At 46.5% G+C, this 24,847-nt stretch overlaps 2 protein-coding genes across 3 annotated transcripts; both read left to right on the top strand.

Moving 5' to 3' along the window:
* Positions 1–471: 471 nt before the first annotated feature.
* On the top strand, positions 472–889 carry LOC120909458 (60S ribosomal protein L36a-like). Its single transcript, XM_040321232.1, has one exon. The coding sequence runs from the start codon at positions 522–524 to the stop codon at positions 840–842; it is 321 nt and encodes a 106-aa protein (XP_040177166.1). The 5' UTR covers positions 472–521; the 3' UTR covers positions 843–889.
* A 13,703-nt stretch (positions 890–14,592) lies between these two features.
* LOC120910735 (oocyte zinc finger protein XlCOF19-like) lies at positions 14,593–16,446 on the top strand. Of its 2 annotated transcripts, none has more exons than XM_040322472.1 (2): positions 14,593–14,630; positions 15,398–16,446. In XM_040322472.1, the coding sequence occupies exons 1-2, from the start codon at positions 14,597–14,599 to the stop codon at positions 16,213–16,215; spliced, it is 852 nt and encodes a 283-aa protein (XP_040178406.1). In that variant the 5' UTR covers positions 14,593–14,596; the 3' UTR covers positions 16,216–16,446. The 2 variants fall into 2 exon arrangements, with proteins under 2 accessions (XP_040178406.1, XP_040178407.1); XM_040322473.1 differs by having other exon boundaries at positions 14,594–14,630; positions 15,401–16,446.
* Positions 16,447–24,847: the final 8,401 nt, after the last annotated feature.

Genomic DNA, 24,847 nt, shown 5'->3' with positions numbered 1-24,847 from the left:
GGGCTTATTTTTGGGGTAGGTCTTAACATTTTCTCTCTCTCTCCCTGCCTGTTAGGAATTCCCAGTTTGAACAAACTTAAAATGCCCAAATCCTTTATTTTATAGTAGCACACAATACAGAATGTGTGTGTGTGTGTGTGTGTGTGTGTGCCCCTGCAATACAACAGTTCCAAACACCTAAGCTCTCCTCCACCTCTCCCAGCCATCAGCAAGGGACCCCAGCCCCCCTCCCTCTGCAAGGCTCGAAGCAGGGAAGAGAGCACACCAGCATGTGAAGAAAAATAATCTGTGAATACCTTGTGGAGACAGGAGTATCCATGCTGCATACCGAACACAGTATGACATGTTGATAGCAGAGGGTCTGCACCGTACCTTCCGTGACCCGCCGAAGCTCTGCGGAGGGAGGGGGGCCAAGATCCCCCGCAGACAGGCAGGAGAAGAGGAGACCAGCGGGGAGATCAGTTGAGGTGTATCAAACTTGACCTCCTTCTTCCGGTCCTTCTCTTGCGCGGCGGGCCGAGATGGTGAACGTCCCGAAAACGCGCAGAACTTACTGCAAGAAATGTGGGAAGCATCAGCCTCATAAGGTGACCCAGTACAAGAAAGGGAAGGACTCCCTCTACGCCCAGGGAAAGAGGCGATACGACCGTAAGCAGAGCGGTTATGGTGGGCAGACCAAGCCAATCTTCCGTAAAAAGGCCAAGACCACCAAGAAGATTGTACTGAGGCTGGAGTCTGTCGACTCCAACTGCCGATCAAAGCGGATGTTGGCTATCAAGAGATGTAAGCACTTTGAGCTTGGAGGAGACAAGAAGAGAAAGGGACAAGTCATCCAGTTCTAAGCCGCCGCATTACTTTTGAAAATTAAATAAAATATTCAAAATTCAAAGGCACCTGACATCGCTAGACACTAACCGCACACCGCCGTAACAGGATCTGACACCGCTAGGATTTTTACCGCGTTTCCTCAAAAAGCACACAATCACCTCGAACTAGGGCTTATTTTCGGGGTAGGGCTTATATTGCAGCCCTCCTGGAAAATAGCACTAGGTCTTATTTTCGGGGAAACACAGTAGCTGTGGAGAGTGCAGGGATTTAATAAAAAAAAAAAAACTTGAGGTCCTCCCAGAGACTTTACACCCAACAAATCCCCTATTCATATTCCTAGTGTGACAAACGATTCATTACAAAATCAAAAGTTCGGGTCCACCAGATATTTCACACCAGAGAAAAGACCTATTCGAGTTCCCGGGGTGACAAATGATTTTACAAAATTAGAACTTAAGGCCCACTGCAGACTTCACTTATGAGAAAGCCCTATTCATGTTCCCAGTGTGACGAATCTTCAGAACTTGATGTCCACCAAAGACCTCACAATGGAAAAGAGACTTATTCGCGTTCCTATCGGAATAAGAACTTAAAGTGGATGTAAACGCACATTTTTTTTTTTTTTTATGTCACAATGTAGAGTATAAGATTTCCTGTCATCTGTGCCCAGTCTTGCCACACAGAGGTAATCCCAGCTCTGAGCAATCCTCTTTTATTGTTCAGTGAAAATTAACAGACTTCCAGATAAAAACCTGTCTAAATAAAAAGTCCTTTCCTCTCTCCTTGCTTTGAGTGACAGGTTATTTACATACCCAGCTTGGACATGTTTATCATATGTTATGTTATGTTTATCATAATATGAGGTGATCCACAGTATAAAAAGTGAGAAATCCACCCCTCCCCCACATAACACATCCTGGTAATATACAATGAACTGTGGATCACCTCATATTATGATAAACATAACATAACATATGATAAACATGTCCAAGCTAGATATGTAAATAACCTGTCACTCAAGGAGAGAGGAAAGGACTTTTTATTTAGACAGGTTTTTATCTGGAAGTCTGTTAATTTTCACTGAACAATAAAAGAGGATTGCTCAGAGCTGGATTAACTCTGTGTGGCAAGACTGGGCACAGATAATAGGAAATCTTATACTCTACATTGTGACATAAAAAAAAAAAAAAATGTTGGGTTTACATCCACTTTAAGGTCCCCCAGAGTCGTCACACTGGAGAAAAGTCCTATTTGTTTTCCTAGTAGTATATGTGTAGATGTTTCCTATAACAATGTGAATCATCACTTGGTGAGATGTATAGGTGTTATATTATGAAAGATTTATATATTTGTATTATAATGTGTGTATATATATTTTTGGCTAATAAAGATATTTTAATCACTTGTCCACTGGGCCTATTTTGGCACTTCTCTCCTTCATGTAAAAATCTTTTTTTTTTTTTTTTGCTGGAAAATTAATCAGAACCCCCAAACATTATATATATATATATATATATATATATATATATATATTTAGCAGACACCCTAGGGAATAAAATGGTGGTCATTGCAACTTTTTTTTCTCGCACAGTATTTGCGCAATCATTTTTCAAATGCCTTTTTCTGTCCCCGATTCGGAGCAATGTCCCTCTGTCCCTCATTGCTCCTCATGTGTCCCTCATTTTGCTCTGATCTATATAGTTGTATATAAAATGCACTTTTTATCTTTCAAAAAGAGGTTTAGCACTGGGAAACAATCATCCAATTCCTAAATTGCTGCATTTGTAAATAAATCAGGGATGGTTGGGCACTATGTAATAAAAGGGGGGCGGGGACAGTGAAGGGTTAATGTACACAGAGTGGGGGAGAGGCTGTAAAGGTCTCATGTACAGTGGGTGGGAGAGGGGACAGTAAGTGGTTAAATTATAACTTTTTTTCTAGTTTTGGACAGAGTGGAGAGGTACATCATTAGTGTCTGTGGAAGGAATAGTATGGAACAATGTACCCCTACTCATTCACATGAGCCCTTGTTAAAGCCCCCTGCCTGCAAAGAGGCCTTTGTCCCCATTAACATTTTTTTTTTAAGCCTATGGTGTGAAAAACACACCCAAAAACTCCACCCGGTGCAGAAAAAGTGAGTGAAACGCAAAAACGTGCAACGGGTGCTACGTCAAGTGGTCCTCCTGTGAGGAAGGACCTGACCCTGATCCCCCGGGGCGTTCGGCTCCAGACGGGGACTGATGTACTCAAGTGGTCCGAGTAGCCGAAGCCGACACGGACCCATCTTCCTTGGAGGATCTGCTGAAACAGAACCCTCCCAGTACTAGGTGGGGCTTTCCCCGAAGGGAGACCCCATGAGAGCAGGCAAACTAAGCCAGAAGGCCATTTCCAGCCACTCCCAAGACGTTCAGGGCTGGCCCGAGGACCCGCACCCTACTAATCACACACAAGGTGTACAAAACGTGCACCAAACAAAAAAAGACATAGGGCCAAATCCTCAAAATCGTAGCCTAACTTAATTTTTCCCATTTAAGTTACACTGGCGGGAAATTTCTACCTAAGTGCCCGATCCACAAAGCACTTACCTAGAAATTTCACGCAGTGTAACCTAAATTCTCCCAGCGCAAGGCGGTCCTGTTATCCAGGGGGCGATGACAATTTAAATGAGGCGCGCTGCCGCGCCTGCCGTACTGCGCATGCTCGTGACGTCATTTTCCTGACGTGCATCGCGCAAAATTACGTTACGCCGGGCTTTGTGGATTGCGACGGGACAATAAAGTTGCGACGGGTTAAAAAAAAGATACGGCGAAAAAAAAAAATCAAATTTAAAAAAAAATCGAATCGAAAAATAGGTCTGTTTTTACAAGGTGTAAACAGTTTACACCTTGTAAAAGCATCCCTAATTTTACGCATGCAAACATAAACTTACGGAGAAAAAACAAAGCTGAAAAGCTTTGTGGATCTCCGTAAGTCCTCATTTGCATACGCGAAGCGGCATTTCGACACGAAATGCCCCCAGCGACGGATGCGGTACTGCATCCTAAGATCCGACAGTGTAAGTCTCTTACAGATGTCGGATCTTCTGCCTATCTTTGGAAAACTGCTTCTGAGGATCAGTTCCAAAGATAGGCACAGGGATACGCAGGCTGAACAGCAGATCCGCCTGCGTATCCCTTTCGAGGATTTGGCCCAAAGTGACAAACACGGGGGTAAAATAAAAAAGAAAGTGGGGGAGAAGGAAGATGGGAGAGTGAGTGGAGAGTGACCATCGTGCAGTATGATGGCCGGCCCTCTGGCCAGGAAACAAAAATTCCTCTGGTCCCAGCCAAAAGCCTGGCCCTAGAGGCAGCTGCTAGGTTTCTATTACTGTGTAGACATGTGCGTTCCCGTTCGTAACGAATGGATTTTCGTACGAATTTGTTAGTATTCGTACATTCGTATCAATTCGAACATCCGAAAAGCTGAAAGAACCAAAATACGAACATTACGAATAAGCAAAATAACGAACAAGCGAAAATACGAACGTATGATTGGACAATCTTACTAAAATACGAAACACCGAAAAAGCAAAAGAACTAAAATGACATCTATAACAAACAATTTGCATTCCGTATTTTAAATCCTTTGGGGCAGATCCACAGAGCGAGTACGCAGGCGTATCTACTGATACGCCGGCGTACTTTAAAATTTTTCGCGTCGTAACTTTGGTTTGAATCCTCCAACCAAGATACGACTGCATCTGGGTTAGATCCGACAGGCGTATGGCTTCGTACGCCTTCGGATCTTAGATGCAATACTTTGGCGTCCGCTGGGTGGAGTTCTCGTCGTTTTCCGTGTCCAGTATGCAAATTAGCTATTTCAGACGATCCACGAACGTACGCGCGGCCGTCGCATTTTATTTTAATTTTTTTTCTTTTTTTGCGCAAGTCGTCCGTGAATCGGGATGGATAAAATTCATGTCTATGTTAAAAAATATGACGTCCTTGCGACATCATTTAGCGCAATGCACGGCGGGAAATTTAGGGACAGCGCATGCGCAGTTCATTCGGCGCTGGGACGCGCTTCATTTAAATGAAACACGCCCCCTAATCGCCGATTTGAATTCTGCGCCGTTACGCCGCTTGAGATACACTACGCCGCCGTAACTTACGGTGCAATTTCTTTATGGATTCGATTTAAAGCCAGGTAAGGTACGGCGGTGTAGCGTATCTCGGATACGATGCGCCGGGGCAGATCTTTGTGGATCTGCCCCTTTGTCTGTTCGTATTTTCATTTGTGTGTTTTGTAAATCCGTTTCTTTGTCTGTAAATTTGTGTACTTGTATCGTTCTTTCGAATGGGCACTGGGCAGTGTAGGTAGTGAGTGATTATTTAATATCTTAGCCAATCAGCTAATCTCTTTTGTGCCGAGTCACATTGTACAGTGTAAAGCCTCGTACACACGATCGGACTTCAAACAAACTTTTCCGTGGATTTTTGTCTGAAGGGAGTTGGCTGGACTTTTGAAACCGAAAAAGTTTGTCCGATAGAGCGTACACACGGTCAGATTTTTTGGAAAACGCTCATTTTGACGTTTGTTGGCAAAAAGTCCGACCGTGTGTACGGGGCTAAAGAGAAAGTCTATCTTAATATGGATTAGCCGTGTGTTGCTATGTATTTGCGAAAGTACAAAATTACGCATCCATTAAGCGAAAATTATTATCTAACAAAATTACGAATTTCGAATCAACGAAAATAAATTAGACAGAATTACGAATCATTCAGTATAAACGAAAATAAAACTGTTACGAAAATACGAACGGGGCCGAATAGGAAAACTTGAGTCTTACGAAATTACGAATCTTTACGAATCTACGTAACAAGACGAAACTGGATACGAAGTTCGAGCAGTGACAGCAGGGCCGGCCCTACCATGGGACCCGATGGTACCATTGTACCAGGCAGCACTTTCAGGGGGGCAGCAAATTTCCTGCCTGCACGCCATCCCATTCCGCCAGCTTCACTCTCCACTCCACTGTGGGGCTAATTGCCCCCCGACCGCTCCTCCTGTTCCGCTCTCCGCTCCACTGTGGGGTTAATTGCATGAATAGAGCCATAACAGGTCCTTTTTATACTCCTATATACATGTATAGAGCCATGATAGGTCCACTTTAGTTATAATGATATAAAATAATGGATGTGGGGGCATTTTGGTGGGCGTAATTTTTTTTTTGGGGGGGGGGGGGCAGCATTTCATTCTTGGTACCAGGCAGCACAATGTCTTGGGTCGGCACTGAGTGACAGTGTGCCAGTGTGCACATGTCTATAACTGTGTCCCCATTAGGGAGATTTATCCTCTCTATTTGTACTGTGTCCCCATTAGGGAGATTCATCCCCTCTATTTGTCATGTTTACCGTTATCGCAGAGAGTGAACAAAAACCCCCAAATTCTGGGTTGTCACCAGAAAACAGGAGTAGAGCGGAAATCTTCCAATGGGGACACTAGTTCTGGCGATAAACTGGAATTTCCCCACCTTTTTGGAGGTGTCTCCTCTCACTTCCTGTTTTGGGCTATGGGACAGGAAGTGAAGGGAAATCTCCCCAATGGGAACAGAGATGGCAAAAAATAAATACAAAATCTGACAAATGGTCATAACCCTCCCTTATTCTATCCAAATAAAGGAAATAAAAAAAGAGTATTTACTTCTACTTTAATGTACACAGAGTGGGGGGAGGGACAGTAAAGGGTTAATGCAGAGTGAGTGGGGGTGGAGGGGAGGCAGTAAAAGGGTTAATTTACAGTGGGAGGGGGTAAGAGTTCATAGATAGTGAGTGGGGGAGGGGGCAGTGAAGGGTTAATGGATAGTGAGTGGGGGAGGGGGACAGTGAAGGGTTAATGTAAAGTGGGTGGGGCAGGGAGGACAATGATAAACAAGGAAGATAGAGAGAGAGCACAGAAAGAGGAAGTACATGGACTGATGTATATGGAGCTCGCTGTACGGTACATCCAGGGGGACTCCACAGAATCACCGAACCACGATACGGGACAGCAACAAGGGGTAAGTCCAGGGGTGACACAGCAGGAACCAAGGACATTGAGGAGTTAATGTACTGGGGACAGGAGGGGAACAGTAAAGGGTTAAGACCCCTTTCACACCGACGCGGGTTTCGGGCGTTTTATCGCTAAAAACAGCGCCTGTAAAGCGCCTAATGCCTCCCCAGTGGGCTTGCGGGACAGGAAAAAAAAGTCTTGCAAGCAGCATCTTTGGGGCGGTGTAGCTCCTACATTGGAATGAATGGGCAGCGATTCCGAAGTGCCTGAAAAGCGCTTTGGGAAGTGCCGCAACATGGGCAAGCGGCCAAAAAGCGCTGCTTAAACAGCGGTAAAGCGCCGCTAAAACTAGACCAGCTGCCCCAGTGTGAAAGTAGCCAAAGAACCCTTTCACACTGAGGCGGTGCCGGCATTAGCGCTGTAATATCGGTGCTTTTCGGCCACTAGCATGGTGCTTTTAACCCCTACTAGCGGCCAAAGAAAGGGTAAATAGCGCCTGCGTTGCCGAAGCGCTTTGCAGGTACTTCGACAGCACTGCCCATTCATTCCATCGCCCCAAAGATGCTGTTTGCAGGACTCTTTGTCCCGCAAGCGCACTGCCCCCGTGTAAAAGCACTTGGGCTCTCACACTGGGGTGGCTTGAGAGGCGCTTTTCAGGTGCTTTACAGGCGCTGTTTTTAGCGGTTAAAAACGCCTGAAAAGCGCCCCATTGTGAAAGGGGTCTAAATGTTCGCCAGCACACCATGGATCACCAATCGCATCCAAATGTTTATTGAAGAATGATCACATCACAGAAGACATAGTGCAACCTTTCAAGGCCGAGCAGAACCAATTCATCAGGTGATGTGATGGGACAGTAACGAGTTAATGTACAGTGGATGGGGGAAGGGCGGTAAAGGGTTAATGTATGATGGATGGGAGAGGGAATTAAAGGATTAATGTACAGTGGATTGTAGAGGTAATTAAAGGGTTAGGTGGATTGGGGAAGGGCAGTAAAGGGTTAATGTACATAGGAAGAGAGAGGAAAGTAAAGGGTTAATGTACGATGGAAGGGAAAAGGAAAGTAAAGGGTTAATGTATGGAGGATGACAGAGGGAAGTAAGGGGTTAATGTATGATGGATGGGAGAGGGAATTAAAGGGTTAATGTACAATGGATAGGACAGTAATGGGTTAATGTACGGAGGATGGGAGAGGGAAGGAAAGGGTTAATGTACAGTGGATTAGAGAAGGGCAGCAAAGGGTTAATGTACAGTGAATGGGAGAGGGAAGTAAAGGGTTAATGTACGGAGCATGGGAGAGGGAAGTAAAGGGTTAATGTATGGAGGATGGGAGAGGGAAGTAAAGGGTTAAAGTATGATGGATGGGAGAGGGAAGTAAAGGGTTAATGTACGGTGGATGGGAGGAGGACAGTAAAGGGTTAATGTACGGTGGATGGGAGGAGGACAGTAAAGGGTTAATGTACAGTGGATAGGGGCAGGAAAGTGAAGGGTTAATGTACAATGGATAGGAGGACAGTAAGGGGTTAATGTACAATGGATAGGAGGAGGACAGTAAGGGGTTAATGTATGATGGATGGGAGAGGGAAGTATAGGGTTAATGTGCAGTGGCTGGGAAGAGAGCAGTAAAGGGTTAATGTATGATGGATGGGAGAGGGATGTAAAGGGTTGATGGATGGGAGAGGGAAGTAAAGGGTTAATGTACGGAGGATGGGAAGAGAACAGTAAAGGGTTAATCTAAGGTGGATGGGAAGAGAACAGTAAAGGGTTAATGTACAATGGATGGGAAGACAACAGTAAAGGGTTAATCTGGATGGGAGAGGGAGGGATAATGTAATGTGTCCATTGGCTGTTAGCACAGATTGGCTACAAGAAAATGGCCTCCCCCTTATGGCTGGAGGTGATCACGTGACTCTCGGGATCAGGTGGAAAGTTGTTTTCTGGCACTGCTCGAACTTCGTATCCCGTGTCGGTAAAGTTTGAGAAGATTGGACTCCACTGGTCATTAATATTTTACCTCCATGCATCAGCTCTGGTTGTGTTTGAAGATCCTCCATACCACTCCATGTCCATCTTCTGACCTCTCCCCCACCAGACACCCCGATCAACATCTAGTGACTGAAGGACAAAGGTGACCGCCCTGGAGCCAGTGCCAGAGAAAACAAATCAGGAATGGTAAAGTCCATACTTCAGTGCTGACTGGTCCTCTTTAAAGGGGGCACAAACTTTAAAGTTGGGCTGAGGTCAGGGCGGCAGATTCGGGAGGAACGCCATTATTTCCTGTCCTTTTCCTGTACTCCTCATGGACTGGGCTGGGTGAAGCCTGAATACAGCTGGGTATATGAATACGGCTGAATACATGAAACTGAGAGGAGCTGGAGGGCCCTGCGCCTGCGGCTTCTAGAGCTTTGTGGTCTCCATAATCTCACTGGGGTTGAATTACTAAAGGCAAATCCACTCTGCACTGCAAGTGTGCTTGAAAGTGCAGTTGCTGTAGATCTAAGGGGAAGCTCTGCTGATTTTATAATCCTATCAAGTGCAAGCTAAGATGCATTTTTTATGTTCGTGCATGTCACCCCCTCAGATCTACAGCGACTGCACTTCCAAGTGCACTTGCAGTGGATTTGCCTTTAGTAAATAATCCTCTGAATAGAGCTTCTTGGGAACATGCTGTAACGACACAGCCAACCTATAAATGTTCCACAGTAGCTGGAGGGAAGGGGGGCTAAGGCCATCTATGTGAACCTTGGCTCTCATGTTCTCTTTTTTGCCCTCCACTGTTCTCCAAGGGTGGTGGTCGTACGCTGTTCTCCAAAGGTGGTGGTCGTACGCTGTTCTCTAAGGGTGGTGGTCGTACGCTGTTCTCCAAGGGTGGTGGTCGTACGCTGTTCTCCAAGGGTGGTGGTCGTACGCTGTTCTCCAAGGGTGGTGGTCGTACGCTGTTCTCCAAGGGTGGTGGTCGTACGCTGTTCTCCAAGGGTGGTGGTGGTACGCTGTTCTCCAAGGGTGGTGGTGGTACGCTGTTCTCCAAGGGTGGTGGTGGTACGTTGTTCTCCAAGGGTGGTGGTAATGCGCTGTTCTGGAGGGAAGTAGCTGTAGATTACATGCCGACAGCCCCGATAGCGGCTTTGTTTACTTCCGGGTACCGGGTGTGACGTCATAACAACGAGCCCGGTCCTCCGACGGTCATAGAGATGACTGTGACCGTCTGGTCACCAGTCATCTCTATGCTTCACCAACGAGCGCCGGCTGATTCGTTCTCCGGGCCCCCGATGGCACGGGAGAGCCCGGAGAAGTACCAGATGGCGGCGTGGAGGGGGGGGACGTTCCCTCCCGCTGCCTAGAAGAACGATCGAGCGGCGGAACCGCCGCTTTGATCGTTCTTCTGGTGCACAGAATCGGCGGCTGAAGACGGCGATATCTGAATGATGCCTGTAGCTGCCCCCATCATTCAGATATCGCCGCACAAAGCCGAGGACGTCCTACGGGTCTGAAGTGGTTAAAGGGGTTGTAAAGGTTTGTTTTTTATTTTCTAAATAGGTTCCTTTAAGCTAGTGCATTGTTGGTTCACTAACCTTTTCCTTCCATTTCCCTTCTAAATGTTTATTTTCTTTGTTTTTTTGTCTAAATTTCTCACTTCCTGTTCCTCCTCAGTAAGCTGTTCTGGCTGACTATTCACGGTTAGGATTATGGGGCCAGATTCACGAAGAATCACGGCGGCGTAACTTATCCTAGATAAGTTACACCGCCGCAATTTTTCATCGCAAGTGCCTGATTCACCAAGCACTTGCGGCGCAAGGCGGGCCAATTCAAATGGGCGTGTGCCATTTAAATTAGGCGCTCTCCCATGCCGGACCTACTGCGCATGCTCCGTTTCCTAACTCCCGCCGTGTTTTTTTACGCCGTCACGTAATTTTTTTGAACGGCGACGCGCGTAGCGTACTTCCGTATTCCCGGACGGCTTACGCAAACGACGTTGATTTTTAAATTTCGACGCGGGAACGACGGCCATACTTTAGACAGCAATGACTAAAGTTAAGGCACCAAAAAAAAAGTGTAACTTAGTGACGGGAAACTAGACTAGCGGCGACGTAGCGAACGCGAAAAACTGTCGTGGATCGGCCGCAACTCCTAATTTGCATACCCGACGCTGGTTTACGACGCAAACTCCCCCCAGCGGCGGCCGCGGAACTGCATCCTAAGATCCGACAGTGTAAAACTATTACACCTGTCGGATCTTAGGGATATCTATGCGTAACTGATTCTATGAATCAGTCGCATAGATAGAAACAGGGATACGACGTCGTATCCCGTTTGTGAATCTGGCCCACGGTGTCAAGCATAATGAGGAGAAACAGGAAGTGAGAACAATTTAGACAAAGAAAAAAAACATTTAGAAGGGAAATCGAAGGAAAAGGTCAGTGAACCAACAATGCACTAGCTTAAAGGAACCTATTTAGAAAATAAAAAATGAACCTTTACAACCCTTTTAACCCCATAGTTGCTTCCCCTTCTCACACTGTCATGCCAGCCCTGCACTATCTTTCATTTTATTTTCTCTCACTGCGGACCTTACTCTGCTTTCGATGGGTGGTGGTCACACACTGTTCCCCATTGGTGACGATCATACAACGTTCTCCATTCCAGAGCTGGTGACGATCATACGCCGTTCTCCATTCCGGAGCTGGTGACGATCATACGCCGTTCTCCATTCCGGAGCTGGTGACGATCATACACCGTTCTCCATTCCAGAGCTGGTGACGATCATACACGGTTCTCCATTCCAGAGCTGGTGACGATCATACACTGTTCTCCATTCCAGAGCTGGTGACGATCATACACCGTTCTCCATTCCAGAGCTGGTGATGATCATACACTGTTCTCCTTCCAGAGCTGGTGATGATCATACACCGTTCTCCATTCCAGAGCCGGTGATGATCATACACCGTTCTCCATTCCAGAGCCGGTGACGATCATACACCGTTCTCCATTCCAGAGCTGGTGACGATCATACACCGTTCTCCATTCCAGAGCTGGTGACGATCATACACCGTTCTCCATTCCAGAGCCGGTGATGATCATACACCGTTCTCCATTCCAGAGCTGGTGACGATCATACACCGTTCTCCATTCCAGAGCCGGTGATGATCATACACCGTTCTCCATTCCAGAGCCGGTGACGATCATACACCGTTCTCCATTCCAGAGCTGGTGACGATCATACACCGTTCTCCATTCCAGAGCTGGTGACGATCATACACCGTTCTCCATTCCAGAGCCGGTGATGATCATACACCGTTCTCCATTCCAGAGCTGGTGACGATCATACACCGTTCTCCATTCCAGAGCTGGTGACGATCATACACCGTTCTCCATTCCAGAGCTGGTGACGATCATACACGGTTCTCCATTCCAGAGCTGGTGACGATCATACACTGTTCTCCATTCCAGAGCTGGTGACGATCATACACCGTTCTCCATTCCAGAGCTGGTGACGATCATACACGGTTCTCCATTCCAGAGCTGGTGATGATCATACACTGTTCTCCTTCCAGAGCTGGTGATGATCATACACCGTTCTCCATTCCAGAGCCGGTGATGATCATACACCGTTCTCCATTCCAGAGCCGGTGACGATCATACACCGTTCTCCATTCCAGAGCTGGTGACGATCATACACCGTTCTCCATTCCAGAGCCGGTGACGATCATACACCGTTCTCCATTCCAGAGCCGGTGATGATCATACACCGTTCTCCATTCCAGAGCTGGTGACGATCATACACCGTTCTCCATTCCAGAGCTGGTGACGATCATACACGGTTCTCCATTCCAGAGCTGGTGACGATCATACACTGTTCTCCATTCCAGAGCTGGTGACGATCATACACCGTTCTCCATTCCAGAGCTGGTGACGATCATACACCGTTCTCCATACCAGAGCTGGTGATGATCATACACTGTTCTCCTTCCAGAGCTGGTGATGATCATACACCGTTCTCCATTCCAGAGCCGGTGACGATCATACACCGTTCTCCATTCCAGAGCCGGTGACGATCATACACCGTTCTCCATTCCAGAGCTGGTGACGATCATACACCGTTCTCCATTCCAGAGCTGGTGACGATCATACACCGTTCTCCATTCCAGAGCTGGTGACGATCATACACCGTTCTCCATTCCAGAGCTGGTGACGATCATACACCATTCTCCATTCCAGAGCTGGTGACGATCATACACCGTTCTCCATTCCAGAGCTGGTGACGATCATACATTGTTCTCCATTCCAGAGCTGGTGACGATCATACACCGTTCTCCATTCCAGAGCTGGTGACGATCATACACCGTTCTCCATTCCAGAGCTGGTGACGATCATACACCGTTCTCCATTCCAGGGCTGGTGATGATCATACACCGTTCTCCATTCCGGAGCTGGTGATCATCATACACTGTTCTCTATGCGTGGTGGCCTAACACTGTTCTGGATCACTAGCTGTAAAACTGACTCGGATAATGTCAGGGTGAGTCTATGGCAGGCCCCCCTACAATGAAGAAAATTGCCAAATTGAATGTACAAGTTATACACTGGACCTTCATCATTAATGTCTTATGTAATTATTACCGATTTTCAGATTGCTGAAGATATGAGGGAAGCACAAAACTGAAATACGTTACCGCAGCACTAAGGATGGACAAGAGTCACATGACTGAGAGGATATTAAACCTCACCTTGGAGATCATCTACCTGCTGACCGGAGAGGTGAGGAGGATTCTGGGAAGTCCCATGACATCACTCTTATCTCTATTAAAAAAACACAGACCTGACTGGAGAGGTGAGGAGGATTCTAGGAGGTCACATGACATTACATTTTTTTATTTTATTTAAATATAGGGCCCTTCTGTAAAGAATACTGGCCATATGACCATCACACTTCCGCCATTGCAATCACTGCTATCCAAGAGAATCAACATGGAGAAGATTCTAGAAGTCACCAACGAGATGATTGAGCTTCTGACAGGAGAGGTGAGCGGTGCCGGGAATTCAGGGACATTATCCAGTAACAGACAAGGGATGTGTCTGGATGGTGACTGTATCATTGTGTGTGTCAGGTTCCTATAAGGTGTCAGGATGTCACTGTCTATTTCTCCATGGAGGAGTGGGAGTATTTAGAAGGACACAAGGATCTCTACAAGATGGAGGACCTCAACATTTTAAAGGATGTAAAACTAGAGAAGAAGAACATTCACATCAATGATATAATGCTGAATCTCACCCTGGAGATCACCTACCTGCTAATTGGAGAGGTGAGGAGGATTCTGGGAAGTCCCATGACATCACTCTTATCTCTATTAAGAAAACGCAGACCTGACCGGAGAGGTGAGGAGGATTCTGGGAGGTCACATTACATCACTGTTCTTTTGTTTTAAATATAGAGCCCTTCTGTAAAGTCTGTTGACTCCATGACCATCACAGTTCCTGCACTTCAATTACTTCTAACAACGAGAATTGACAAGCAGAAGATTCTAGAAGTCACCCAGAAGATGATGGAACTGCTGACAGGAGAGGTGAGCGGTGCCGGGAATTCTGGGACATTATCCAGTAACAGACAAGGGATATGTCTGGATGGTGACTGTATCATTGTGTGTGTCAGGTTCCTATAAGGTGTCAGGATGTCACTGTCTATTTCTCCATGGAGGAGTGGGAGTATTTAGAAGGACACAAGGATCTCTACAAGGACGTCATGATGGAGAATCAGCCGCCCCTCACATTACCGGGTAAGAGGAGACTGGATTGTATATGGCTAAGCAGAGATACCAATTTTAATTGAAAAGTTAAAATTATACAATACTTTATTCAAGCAACAGCTGAAACTTTTAGTAATTTTATACTTTTGTACACTTCATGGTATATGCTGCATTTGGTTGGAACTTTTGAGTAATTTAATTGTTTCAGATGAGGTGGAGGCACTTTACTCCATATGAACGGTCCATTTCCATTCCTCAATATAATGTTATATTCCCAACAAATGAGGAGGAGATACTGAGATTGCAGGCTTGGCTGGCTTAAATCAGGTTTGGGCTCCATTCAGAGACTGGCCACATTAATCACCTTGCAGGTGGACAGACAAACATGGAGAAGGCCAAGTGAAAGGTCCATCTCCATTCCTCAATATAACGTCATGTTTCCAACAAATGAGGAGGAGATACTGTACACCATATGAAAGGTCCATCTCCATTCCTCCAATATAACGTCATGTTACTAACAAATGAGGAGGAGATACTGAGATTGCAGGCTTGGCTGGCTTAAATTAGGTTTGGTCTACACCCAGAGACTGGCCACATTAATCAACTTGCAGGTGGACAGACAGACATGGAGAAGGCCATATGAAAGGTTCATCTCTATTCCTCCATATAACGTCATGTTCCCAACAAATGAGGAGGAGATACTGTACACCATATGAAAGGTCTATCTTTATTCTGCAATATAACAATGTCATTAATCTATACACACTGTGACCTATTGTTAAAACATTTTTTCCCAGCAGGTTCACATGGCGTCTTAAATTTCTTGGAGGAACATCCTATTTTATCTCCAGATTCCAGCACCGGAGATAATGACTTGGCCCGATATTCTTCAAAAGTGAAGCCCGTTACTCCATACATACAGAGCAGATGTTATCGTGTGGATAAGTCAATGGTTCTTTTAAATCCTAAGGGGTCCTCTGATAGATCCCATGTTGGTTCCCTAAATATCAGTCCAAAAGGTCACACTTCGAATCTTTCAAAAGGCATTTCTAGTTCTAAGGAGCCGTCAAATATCAAGTCAAGTACTGTCAAACATAAAGGCGATAAGATGTTTCCCTGTCCTGAGTGTGATAAATGTTTTAACAGAAAGGCGCATCTTGTTGCACATCAATACCTGCACACTGGCGTGTACCCCCATTTATGTTCAGAATGCCAGATGTCTTTCAGGGACAAAGATGGTCTTGTCCAACATCAAAGAATTCACACCGGCGAGAGGCCTTATTCATGCTCAGAGTGTGGTCAGTGTTTTAAACGGCGTAGTTATGTCACGATACATCTCAGAAGTCACACAGGCGAGTCTCCTTTTTCATGTTCGGAGTGTGGAAAGTGCTATAGAGAGAAAGGAGCACTCCTCAGACACCAGCGCACCCACACTGGTGTGATGCCGTATACTTGTGCAGAGTGCGGGAAAGGTTTTACACGGAGAGGTACACTCCTCAAACATGAGAGGACACACACAGACGAGCGTCCTTTTCCTTGTCCAGAGTGCGGCAAATGGTTCAAGCAGAAATTTTGCCTTGCCCAACATCTTAAACTCCACAAAGACCAGAGTTAATTTTCTGCCTTTTTACACTTGCTAGCTGTTATCTGTACAGACGTCTGAGACATACTTCCCCTGATGAAGCCCTAATGGGCGAAACATGTTGGGACCACGTATGATCTTCTCAGCTGAATATTGCTGCAACCACCACTCTGGGATTACCCTATTGTGAATCTTCAGTGATACTGCTCATATTTTTATCAATTTTGTATAAATTGTTAATAAAATTTACTGTGTATATTTTTACCAAATGGTTATTGAGTCTTCTATTGTGTTTGACACCAATTTATTAGCACCGTTATAGTCCCGTTTTCTTTTTCCTTTGTTTTCTATATTAATTTGGGATGAGGTGCGTTATATTACCCATAGCCAGATCACAAACATACTATGTGTATACATATGTTATTGCTACTGCTTATCAGGGGCAGACTGACAACTCATAGGGCCCATGGGCAATACGAGACTATTGGCGTAAAATGAAGGATGGATGGCCGCACTCCAAACCAAACAGGTTGTCTTTATTTAAACGAACAGCAAAAACATACCAGATCACAGCAACAGAAACAGGATGATAACCGACGTTTCGCACTGACTTAGTGCTTATTCAGCCATGAATAAGCACTAAGTCGGTGCGAAACGTCGGTTATCCTCCTGTTTCTGTTGCTGTGATCTGGTATGTTTTTGCTGTTCGTTTAAATAAAGACAACCTGTTTGGTTTGGAGTGCGGCCATCCATACTTCATTTTACGCCAATGCTTGCCTAGTGCACTGCCAGCACCCTTGGAATCCTACACCTGTGTATGACCCTATAGCAGACCCACCTTGAGCGGTGATTTTCCTTCTTCTATTGCTTTTGGATTTTGCAATACGAGACTATGGGGCCACACAGTATACACACACACACGCAGTATACATACACAGTATAGACACATACAGTATACATACACACAATATACACATACAGTATACATACACAGACACACAATACACACACACACACACTGTATACACATACAGTATACATACACAGACACACAATACATACGCACATACAGTATACATACACAGACACACAATACACACACACACACAGTATACACACACAGACAAACAAAATATACATACACAGTATAGACACACAGTATACACACACATACAGTATACATACACAGACACACAATACACACACACACACTGTATACACATACAGTATACATACACAGACACACAATACATACGCACATACAGTATACATACACAGACACACAATACACACACACACACTGTATACACATACAGTATACATACACAGACACACAATACATACGCACATACAGTATACATACGCAGTATACACACACAGACACAAAATATACATACACAGTATACACACACACATACAGTATACATACACAGACACACAATATACACACACACATACAGTATACATACACAGACACACAATATACACACACACACATACAGTATACATACACAGTATACACACACATACAGTATACATACACACAGAATACACACATACACACAGAATACACATATACAAACACTGAAAAGCTACTGGAGAGGTGGGGCAGCTATAATCTTGGGATTTTTTTTAAAAACACAAGATTTTTTACTGTCCCTGGTTTTACTGAGGCTGGCAACCCTGATGGGGCCCCCTAGTGGCATGGGGCCCATGGGCGGTGCCCGAGTGCATGAATGGTCAGTGCAGCCCTACTGCTTATCAGCCTTAACCCTTCTCAAAGATAACTGCAAGCTCATCCCCTCCCTTATTGTAAAACTGAACTGCAAAGAGTTAAAAAGATTGTGCCTCCTTTCCGAGACTTCACCCAAGACACAACATCAATATGGAAGGAAGTTGCCCTCTATATAGCTATGATCGATCGCTAACCCCCCTATATAGCTATGATCGATCACTAAACCCCTATATAGCTATGATCGATCACTAACCTCCTATATAGCTATGATCGATCACTAACCCCCTATATAGCTATGATCGATCACTAACCCCCTATATAGCTTTGATCGATCACTAACCCCCTATATAGCTATGATCGATCGCTAACCCCCTATATAGCTATGATCGATCGCTAACCCCCTATATAGCTATGATCGATCACTAACCCCCTATATAGCTATGATCGATCGCTAACCCCCTATATAGCTATGATCGATCACTAACCCCCTATATAGCTATGATCGATCACTAACCCCCTTTATAGCTATGATCGATCACTAACCCCCTATATAGCCATGATCGATCGCTAACCCTCTATATGGTTAGAAGTTTACAGATCGTCACAATATTATGTTTTGCATATACTTTGCCCTGTCAAAAAGACACGTCTCCCGCTGCTATTAGAGAAGCCGCAGAAAGAGGAAACAATAAAGAGAAGTAACTTTACACTGAACTAAGTGGCCTGGATTCAAGAAGCAATTGCGCCTGTGTAACCATAGGTTACGGAGCGCAATTGCTTACTTGCCCCGGCGTAACGAATGCTCCTGATTCAGGAACCTTGTTACGCCGACTGCAGCCTAAGATCTGCGCGGCATAAGGCTCTTATGCCCGCATATCTTAGGCTGCATTCTTGCGGTGGACGCTAGGTGGCGTTCCCGTTGTGCTCAGTGTATAGTATGCAAATTGCATACTTATGCCGATTCACAACGTTGCGCGAGCCCTGCGTACGTAATTTACGTCGTTTACATACGGCGGTTTTCGCGCAAGGCTGCCCCTGCTATTAGCAGGGGCAGCCCATGCTACGTATACCCGTCGTTCCCGCATCGCGAAATTTTAATTTTACGTCGTTTGCGTAAGTGAATCGTGAATGGCGCTGGACGCCATTTACGTTCACTTTGAAGCAAATGACGTCCTTGCGACGTCATTTGCCGCAATGTACGTCGGGAAAGTTTCCCGACGGAGCATGCGCTCTACGATCGGCGCGGGGACGCGCCTAATTTAAATGATTCCCGCCCCCTACGGGATCATTTAAATTGCGCGCGCTTACGCCGGGCATTTTGCCGGCGCGCCCACGCAATTTACGGAGCTACTGCTCCGTGAATCAAGGGCAGCGCAGTAAATTTGCGGGGGCGCAGGGCAAAAACATTGCCCTGCGCCTCTGCAAAAAAAGCGCAATTGTACCTGAATCTACCCCAGTGTGTGTGTCAGCGGAAGTCTGCACCCTCCATACTAAATCAGGCCGGGGGCAGATCTAAAGTCCGGACGGTTCGGTCCGATCCAAAACACAGGTACGGCCCACCACAGGCCTGATTCATACTCTAACATTTAATAAGTAAGGCTAAGATCACTGTGTGAGGAGCATAGGAGGGGACACGTGTCCAAAGATATCAGCATCATGGATAGGACACAATGAATGGCAGAGATAGTCTGCAGAGACACAGCCACACCAGTAGAGGAGGAGGGATAGTCTGCAGATACACAGGAGAGAAGTGATAGTCTGCAGCGACACAGTAACAGAAGAGGAGGGATAGTCTGCAGAGACACAGTCACACAGGAGGAGGAGGAGGGATATTCTTCAGAGACACAGTCACACCAGTAGAGGAGGAGGAATAGTCTGCACAAACACAGTCACACAAGAGAGGAGGAGGAGGCATAGTCTTCAGAGACACAGTCACAGATGAGGGGAGGAGGGATAGTCTACAGAGACAGACACACAGGAGGAGGAGGGATAGTCTGCAGAGACACAATCACATAGGAGAGGAGGAGGGATAGTCTGCAGAGACACAGTTACACAGGAGGGGGGGGGATAGTATGCAGAGACACCGTCACACGGGACAGGAGGGGGGATAGTCTGCACAGACACAGTTGCACAGAAGAAAAGGAGGGATAGCCTGCAGAGACACAGTCACATAGAAGGGTAGGAGGGATAGTCTGCAGGGATACATTCAAACAGGAGAGGAGGAGGGATAGTCTACAGAGACAGACACACAGGAGAGGAGTGATAGTCTGCAGAGACACAATCACACCACACAGGAGATGAGGAGTGATAGTCTGCAGAGACACAATCACACCGGAGATGAGGAGGAGGGATAGTCTGCAGAGACAGACACACAGGTGGAGGAGGAAAAGTCTGCAGAGACACAGTCACAGCGGTAGAGGAGGCGGTATAGTCTGTAGAGACAGACACACAGGAGAGGAGTGATAGTCTGCAGAGACACAATCACACCAGAGATGGGGAGGGGGATAGTCTGCAGAGACACAGTTACACAGGAGGGGGAGGAGGAGGAATAGTCTGCAGAGACACAATCACACTGGAGATGAGGAGTGATAGTCTGCAGAGACACAATTACACCAGAGATGAGGAGTGATAGTCTGCAGAGACACAATCACACCGGAGATGAGGAGGAGGGATAGTCTGCAGAGACACCGTCACACGGGTGGGGGGGATAGCCTTCATAGTCTGCAGAGACAAAGTCACACAAATAAGGAGGGATAGTCTGCGGAGACACAGTCACACAGGATAGGAGGAGGAGGAGAGATAGTCTGCAGAGACACAATCACACAGGAGGGGAGGAGGGATAGTCTGCAGAGACACAATCACCTTGGAAATGAAGAGGAGGGATAGTCTGCAGAGACACAGTCACACAGGAGGGGAGGAGGAGAGATAGTCTTCAGAGACAGTGACAGTCCCCTTCACATCTATGCCGTTTCCTGCTGTGCGTTTTTGGGACTATTTTTCATGCAGGAAGTTGCATTTTTTAGGTCCTCAGACTTCAATGGACGCACTTCAAAAACGCATGTATGTGTGTTTTTTGATGTATTCCCCCCCCCCCCCCCACCAAAAAAAAAACGACTGAAGCATTGAAAGGCATCAAAAATGCACTTCAACCCCCGGGTGGGTAGCCGCATTTTTAGCAGGAAAAGGGTCCCTGAACCTTAAACATGAAAACGCATGAAAAACGCATGAAAAGCAAAGGTGTGAACCTTGCCTACTAGATGACCCCCCTGTGTACGCCCTCTCCGCGCTCTGAGTTCATCACAGTCAGTGAGGGGTTAATATACAATGCATGGGGGGGACACTCAAGGGTTAATAGTGGGGGAGGGCTTGGGCAGGTAAGATTCAAACCAATGAGATTTTATTGGCTGTCCCAAAAAATATATATTTATATATCACCAAAACAAGTCGAAGAAAATAAAAAAAAATCATTAAAGGAACGTCGGAAGAGCAACTTTATGTAGAAGTGTGTTCCACCTCTAAGAAGAACTTGGCCACGACAACATGGAGGACGATCACATGACAGGTCACATGGGTTTGTGTAGCTGACCCCCTCCTGAAGCCATGTTGGATACTGGCACCGCCCACACTCAGGAAGGGTTGGTGTTCCATGGTCATGTGCCTGCTGTGGAAGGAGGAACCTGGAAGTCACATGGCAGGAGTGGGCGGGGTGTCTTTACAGGAGGGGTAATGGCTGCACACGCAGAGGACAAAGGTTCCTAATCCCTGTTCCTGGGATCCCCATCCTGTGCTGTGTGTGGAGATAATCCCTACCGCTCTACAGCCATCTCCGGACAACCTTCTAAAGTTCTCCTTCCAGGAAAGACCAGAGGTGGCGTCATCGTCAAGGTGCCTTCGTCTACCTCCCCAACCCAGAGAAACAAGGACGTCGTGATGGAGAATCAGCCGCACCGCTCGTCCCGGGGTAAGAGGAGACTTTATTGTAAAGGAGAGAGCAGTACGGAGGGTCCACCTAGATCCCCCATCGTCTGATAAATGTTGCAACATTACGATGATGGAGATTGCAACCGATAAACAATCGACTCGCAGTGCGTGTCCATGTGGAATGCAACCTGTGCGTCAGACATAGGAAATCTCGCAATTTGAGTATATTTTAGGTGCATGGAATGAGTGCCAAGCAGTAGACTCTTCATGAACTTACTTCTGAGGTCACTGTTTAGGACTTTTTTTTTGGGGGGGGGTCAATTTTCTTGTTGCAATTTTGCACTCTGCACCACCAATAGTTTATCGGACCTTTTGAAGCGATGGTAAAGCCGAGCTCCAGGTAGGTAGACATATTCCATAGCTGTGGGTCTTCTTGGGGAGCGGAGAATCGCTGTTGTAGGAGCTGCTGTCTTCGGGACCCCATGCCGGGCTGGTATCCTGCTGCATAGTAACCACATGGGGGTTCCCTCAGGTATGGCATATGTATACTTTCATTGGTCCCAGCTGGAGTCCATAACTGGAGTTCAGCTTTAAAGGGGTTGTAAAGGTACGTTTTTTATTTTCTAAATGCTAGTGCATTGTTGGTTCACTTACCCTTTCCTTCGATATACCTTGGGGTGGATTCAGTAAGCAATTGCGTCTGCGTAACCATAGTTACGCAGCGCAATTGCTTAGTTGCGCCGGCGTAACGACTTTTCTGTATTCAGAAAGCTTGATACGCCGACTGCAGCCTAAGATATGACTGGCATAAGGCTCTTATGCCGTTGTATCGTAGGCTGCATTCTTACGATGGCCGCTAGGTGGCGTTCCCGTAGTGGTCAGCGTAGAGTATGCAAATTGCATACTCACGCCGATTCACAACCCTACGCACGCCCGCCGTACGCATTTTACGTCGTTTACGTTCGTCGGGTTCCGCGTAAGGCTGCTCCTGCTATTAGCAGGGGCAGCCAATGCTAAGTATACCCGTCGTTCCCGCGTCGCGATGTTTGAAAATTACGTTGTTTGCGTAAGTGAATCGTGAATGGCGATGGACGCCATTTACGTTCACGTTGAAGCAAATGACGTTCTTGCAACGTCATTTGCCGCAATGCACGTCGGGAAAGTTTCCAGACGGAGCATGCGCACTACGTTCGGCGCGGGAACGCGCCTAATTTAAATGATCCACGCCCCCTACGGGGTCATTTAAATTACGCGCCCTTACGCCGGGCAGTTTTAGGGAGTGCCCACGCAAATTACGGAGCTACTGCTTCATGAATGAAGTGTAGCGCAGGTAATTTACGGAGGCGCAGCGTTAAAACGGTACGCTGCGCCTCCGTAAGAGGGCGCAAGTCGTACCTGAATCCACCCCCTTCTAAATGTTTTTTTTTCTTTGTCTGAAATTCTCAGATCCTGTTCCTCCTCAGTAAGCTTGCCCCCGTCATCTGAGCCGATCTGGCTGGGGGTTAGTCAGCGTGCTCGCCTCCTCCCTTAGGACTACATCCCTGCGGGGAGACGCTGTGAACACAGCGTCTCCCCGCAGGGATGTAGTCCCAAGGGAGGGGGCGAGCACACTGACTAACCCCCAACACAGCGTCTCCCCGCAGGGATGTAGTCCCAAGGGAGGGGGCGAGCACGCTGACTAACCCCCAACACAGCGTCTCCCCACAGGGATGTAGTCCCAAGGGAGAGGGCGAGCACGCTGACTAACCCCCAACACAGCGTCTCCCCGCAGGGATGTAGTCCCAAGGGAGGGGGCGAGCACGCTGACTAACCCCCAACACAGCGTCTCCCCGCAGGGATGTAGTCCCAAGTGAGGGGGCGAGCACGCTGACTAACCCCCCAGCCAGGACGGCTCGGATGATGGGGGGAAAGCTTACTGAGGAGGAACAGGAAGTGAGAACTTCGGACAAAGAAAAAAACATTTAGAAGGGAAATCGAAGGAAAAGGTAAGTGAACCAACAATGCACTAGCTTAAAGAAACCTATTTAGAAAATAAATAATTAACCTTTACAACCCCTTTAATGTTAGGGGCCTGATCAATCTTCCTATGGAGTGCATAGCAACCCACAGCTCTCTTTGCTGATTGATTGGTTTGGCTTCAAACAGGAGCACGAGGTGAGAAGTTGATCGGGTCTAAATTGATGGTTAGAACGAGGTAGTAGGTTTAGGAACTTTATCATCAAATTGTAGAAGAATGGTTGCATTGCCTATCATGGGGGAGCACATTGGTGATGGGCATGTTTACCTTGGAGCCTGTCGCCCTACTCCCGATCTGTAGAATTAGTGCTAAAGGGGCAAGCTAACCGTCCGATTGGTTTCAAACCCAAGGAATGCTCCTTGCCATGGCTAGTAGCCGTTAGTTATGTTCAATTGGACTTGTTCCATGATGTTGAAGACATTTCGTAGCTTCTCCAAGCCACTTCTTCGTTAATGCTCCTTGTCCCCGGCTAGTGTTAGGAAGTCACATTCAACTGGGCTTGTTCTGTAATGTTGAAGACATTTCATAGCTTCTCCAAGGCGCTATTAGTGGTTACTTACTTACCTTCAGATGGACTTGTTCCATGATGTTGAAGACATTTCGTAGCTTCCCCAAGGCAATTCTTCATTAATTCTACTTTTCACGGCTAGTGTTAGGTAGTCACATTCAACTGGGCTTGTTCTCGAATGTTGAAGATGTTTTTGTAGCTTCTCGAAGCCACGTCTTCATTGAAGCTCCATGGCATGGCTAGTAGTGGTTACTTACCTTCAGATCATGGACTTGTTCCATGATGTTGAAGACATTTCGTAGCTTCTCCAAGCCACTTCTTCATTAATGCTCCTTGTCCCCGGCTAGTGTTAGGAAATCACATTCAACTGGGCTTGTTCTGTAATGTTGAAGACATTTCGTAGCTTCTCGAAGGCAATTCTTCATTGAAGCTCCATGGCATGGCTATTAGTGGTTACTTACTTACATTCAGATGGACTTGTTCT

This window comes from Rana temporaria, chromosome 8, assembly GCF_905171775.1.
Source record: "Rana temporaria chromosome 8, aRanTem1.1, whole genome shotgun sequence".
Taxonomy (NCBI): Eukaryota; Metazoa; Chordata; class Amphibia; order Anura; family Ranidae; genus Rana; species Rana temporaria.
This window is presented reverse-complemented; position numbering and strand designations above follow the sequence as displayed.

Bases quoted from the DNA above. Each gene is read 5' to 3' on its own strand.
- LOC120909458 (XM_040321232.1), top strand. From the start codon at position 522: ATGGTGAACGTCCCGAAAACGCGCAGAACTTACTGCAAGAAATGTGGG.
- LOC120910735 (XM_040322472.1), top strand. From the start codon at position 14,597: ATGATGGAGAATCAGCCGCCCCTCACATTACCGG. The intron at 14,631-15,397 runs GTAAGAGGAGAC...ATTTTTTCCCAG, and splicing joins GCCGCCCCTCACATTACCGG to CAGGTTCACATGGCGTCTTA.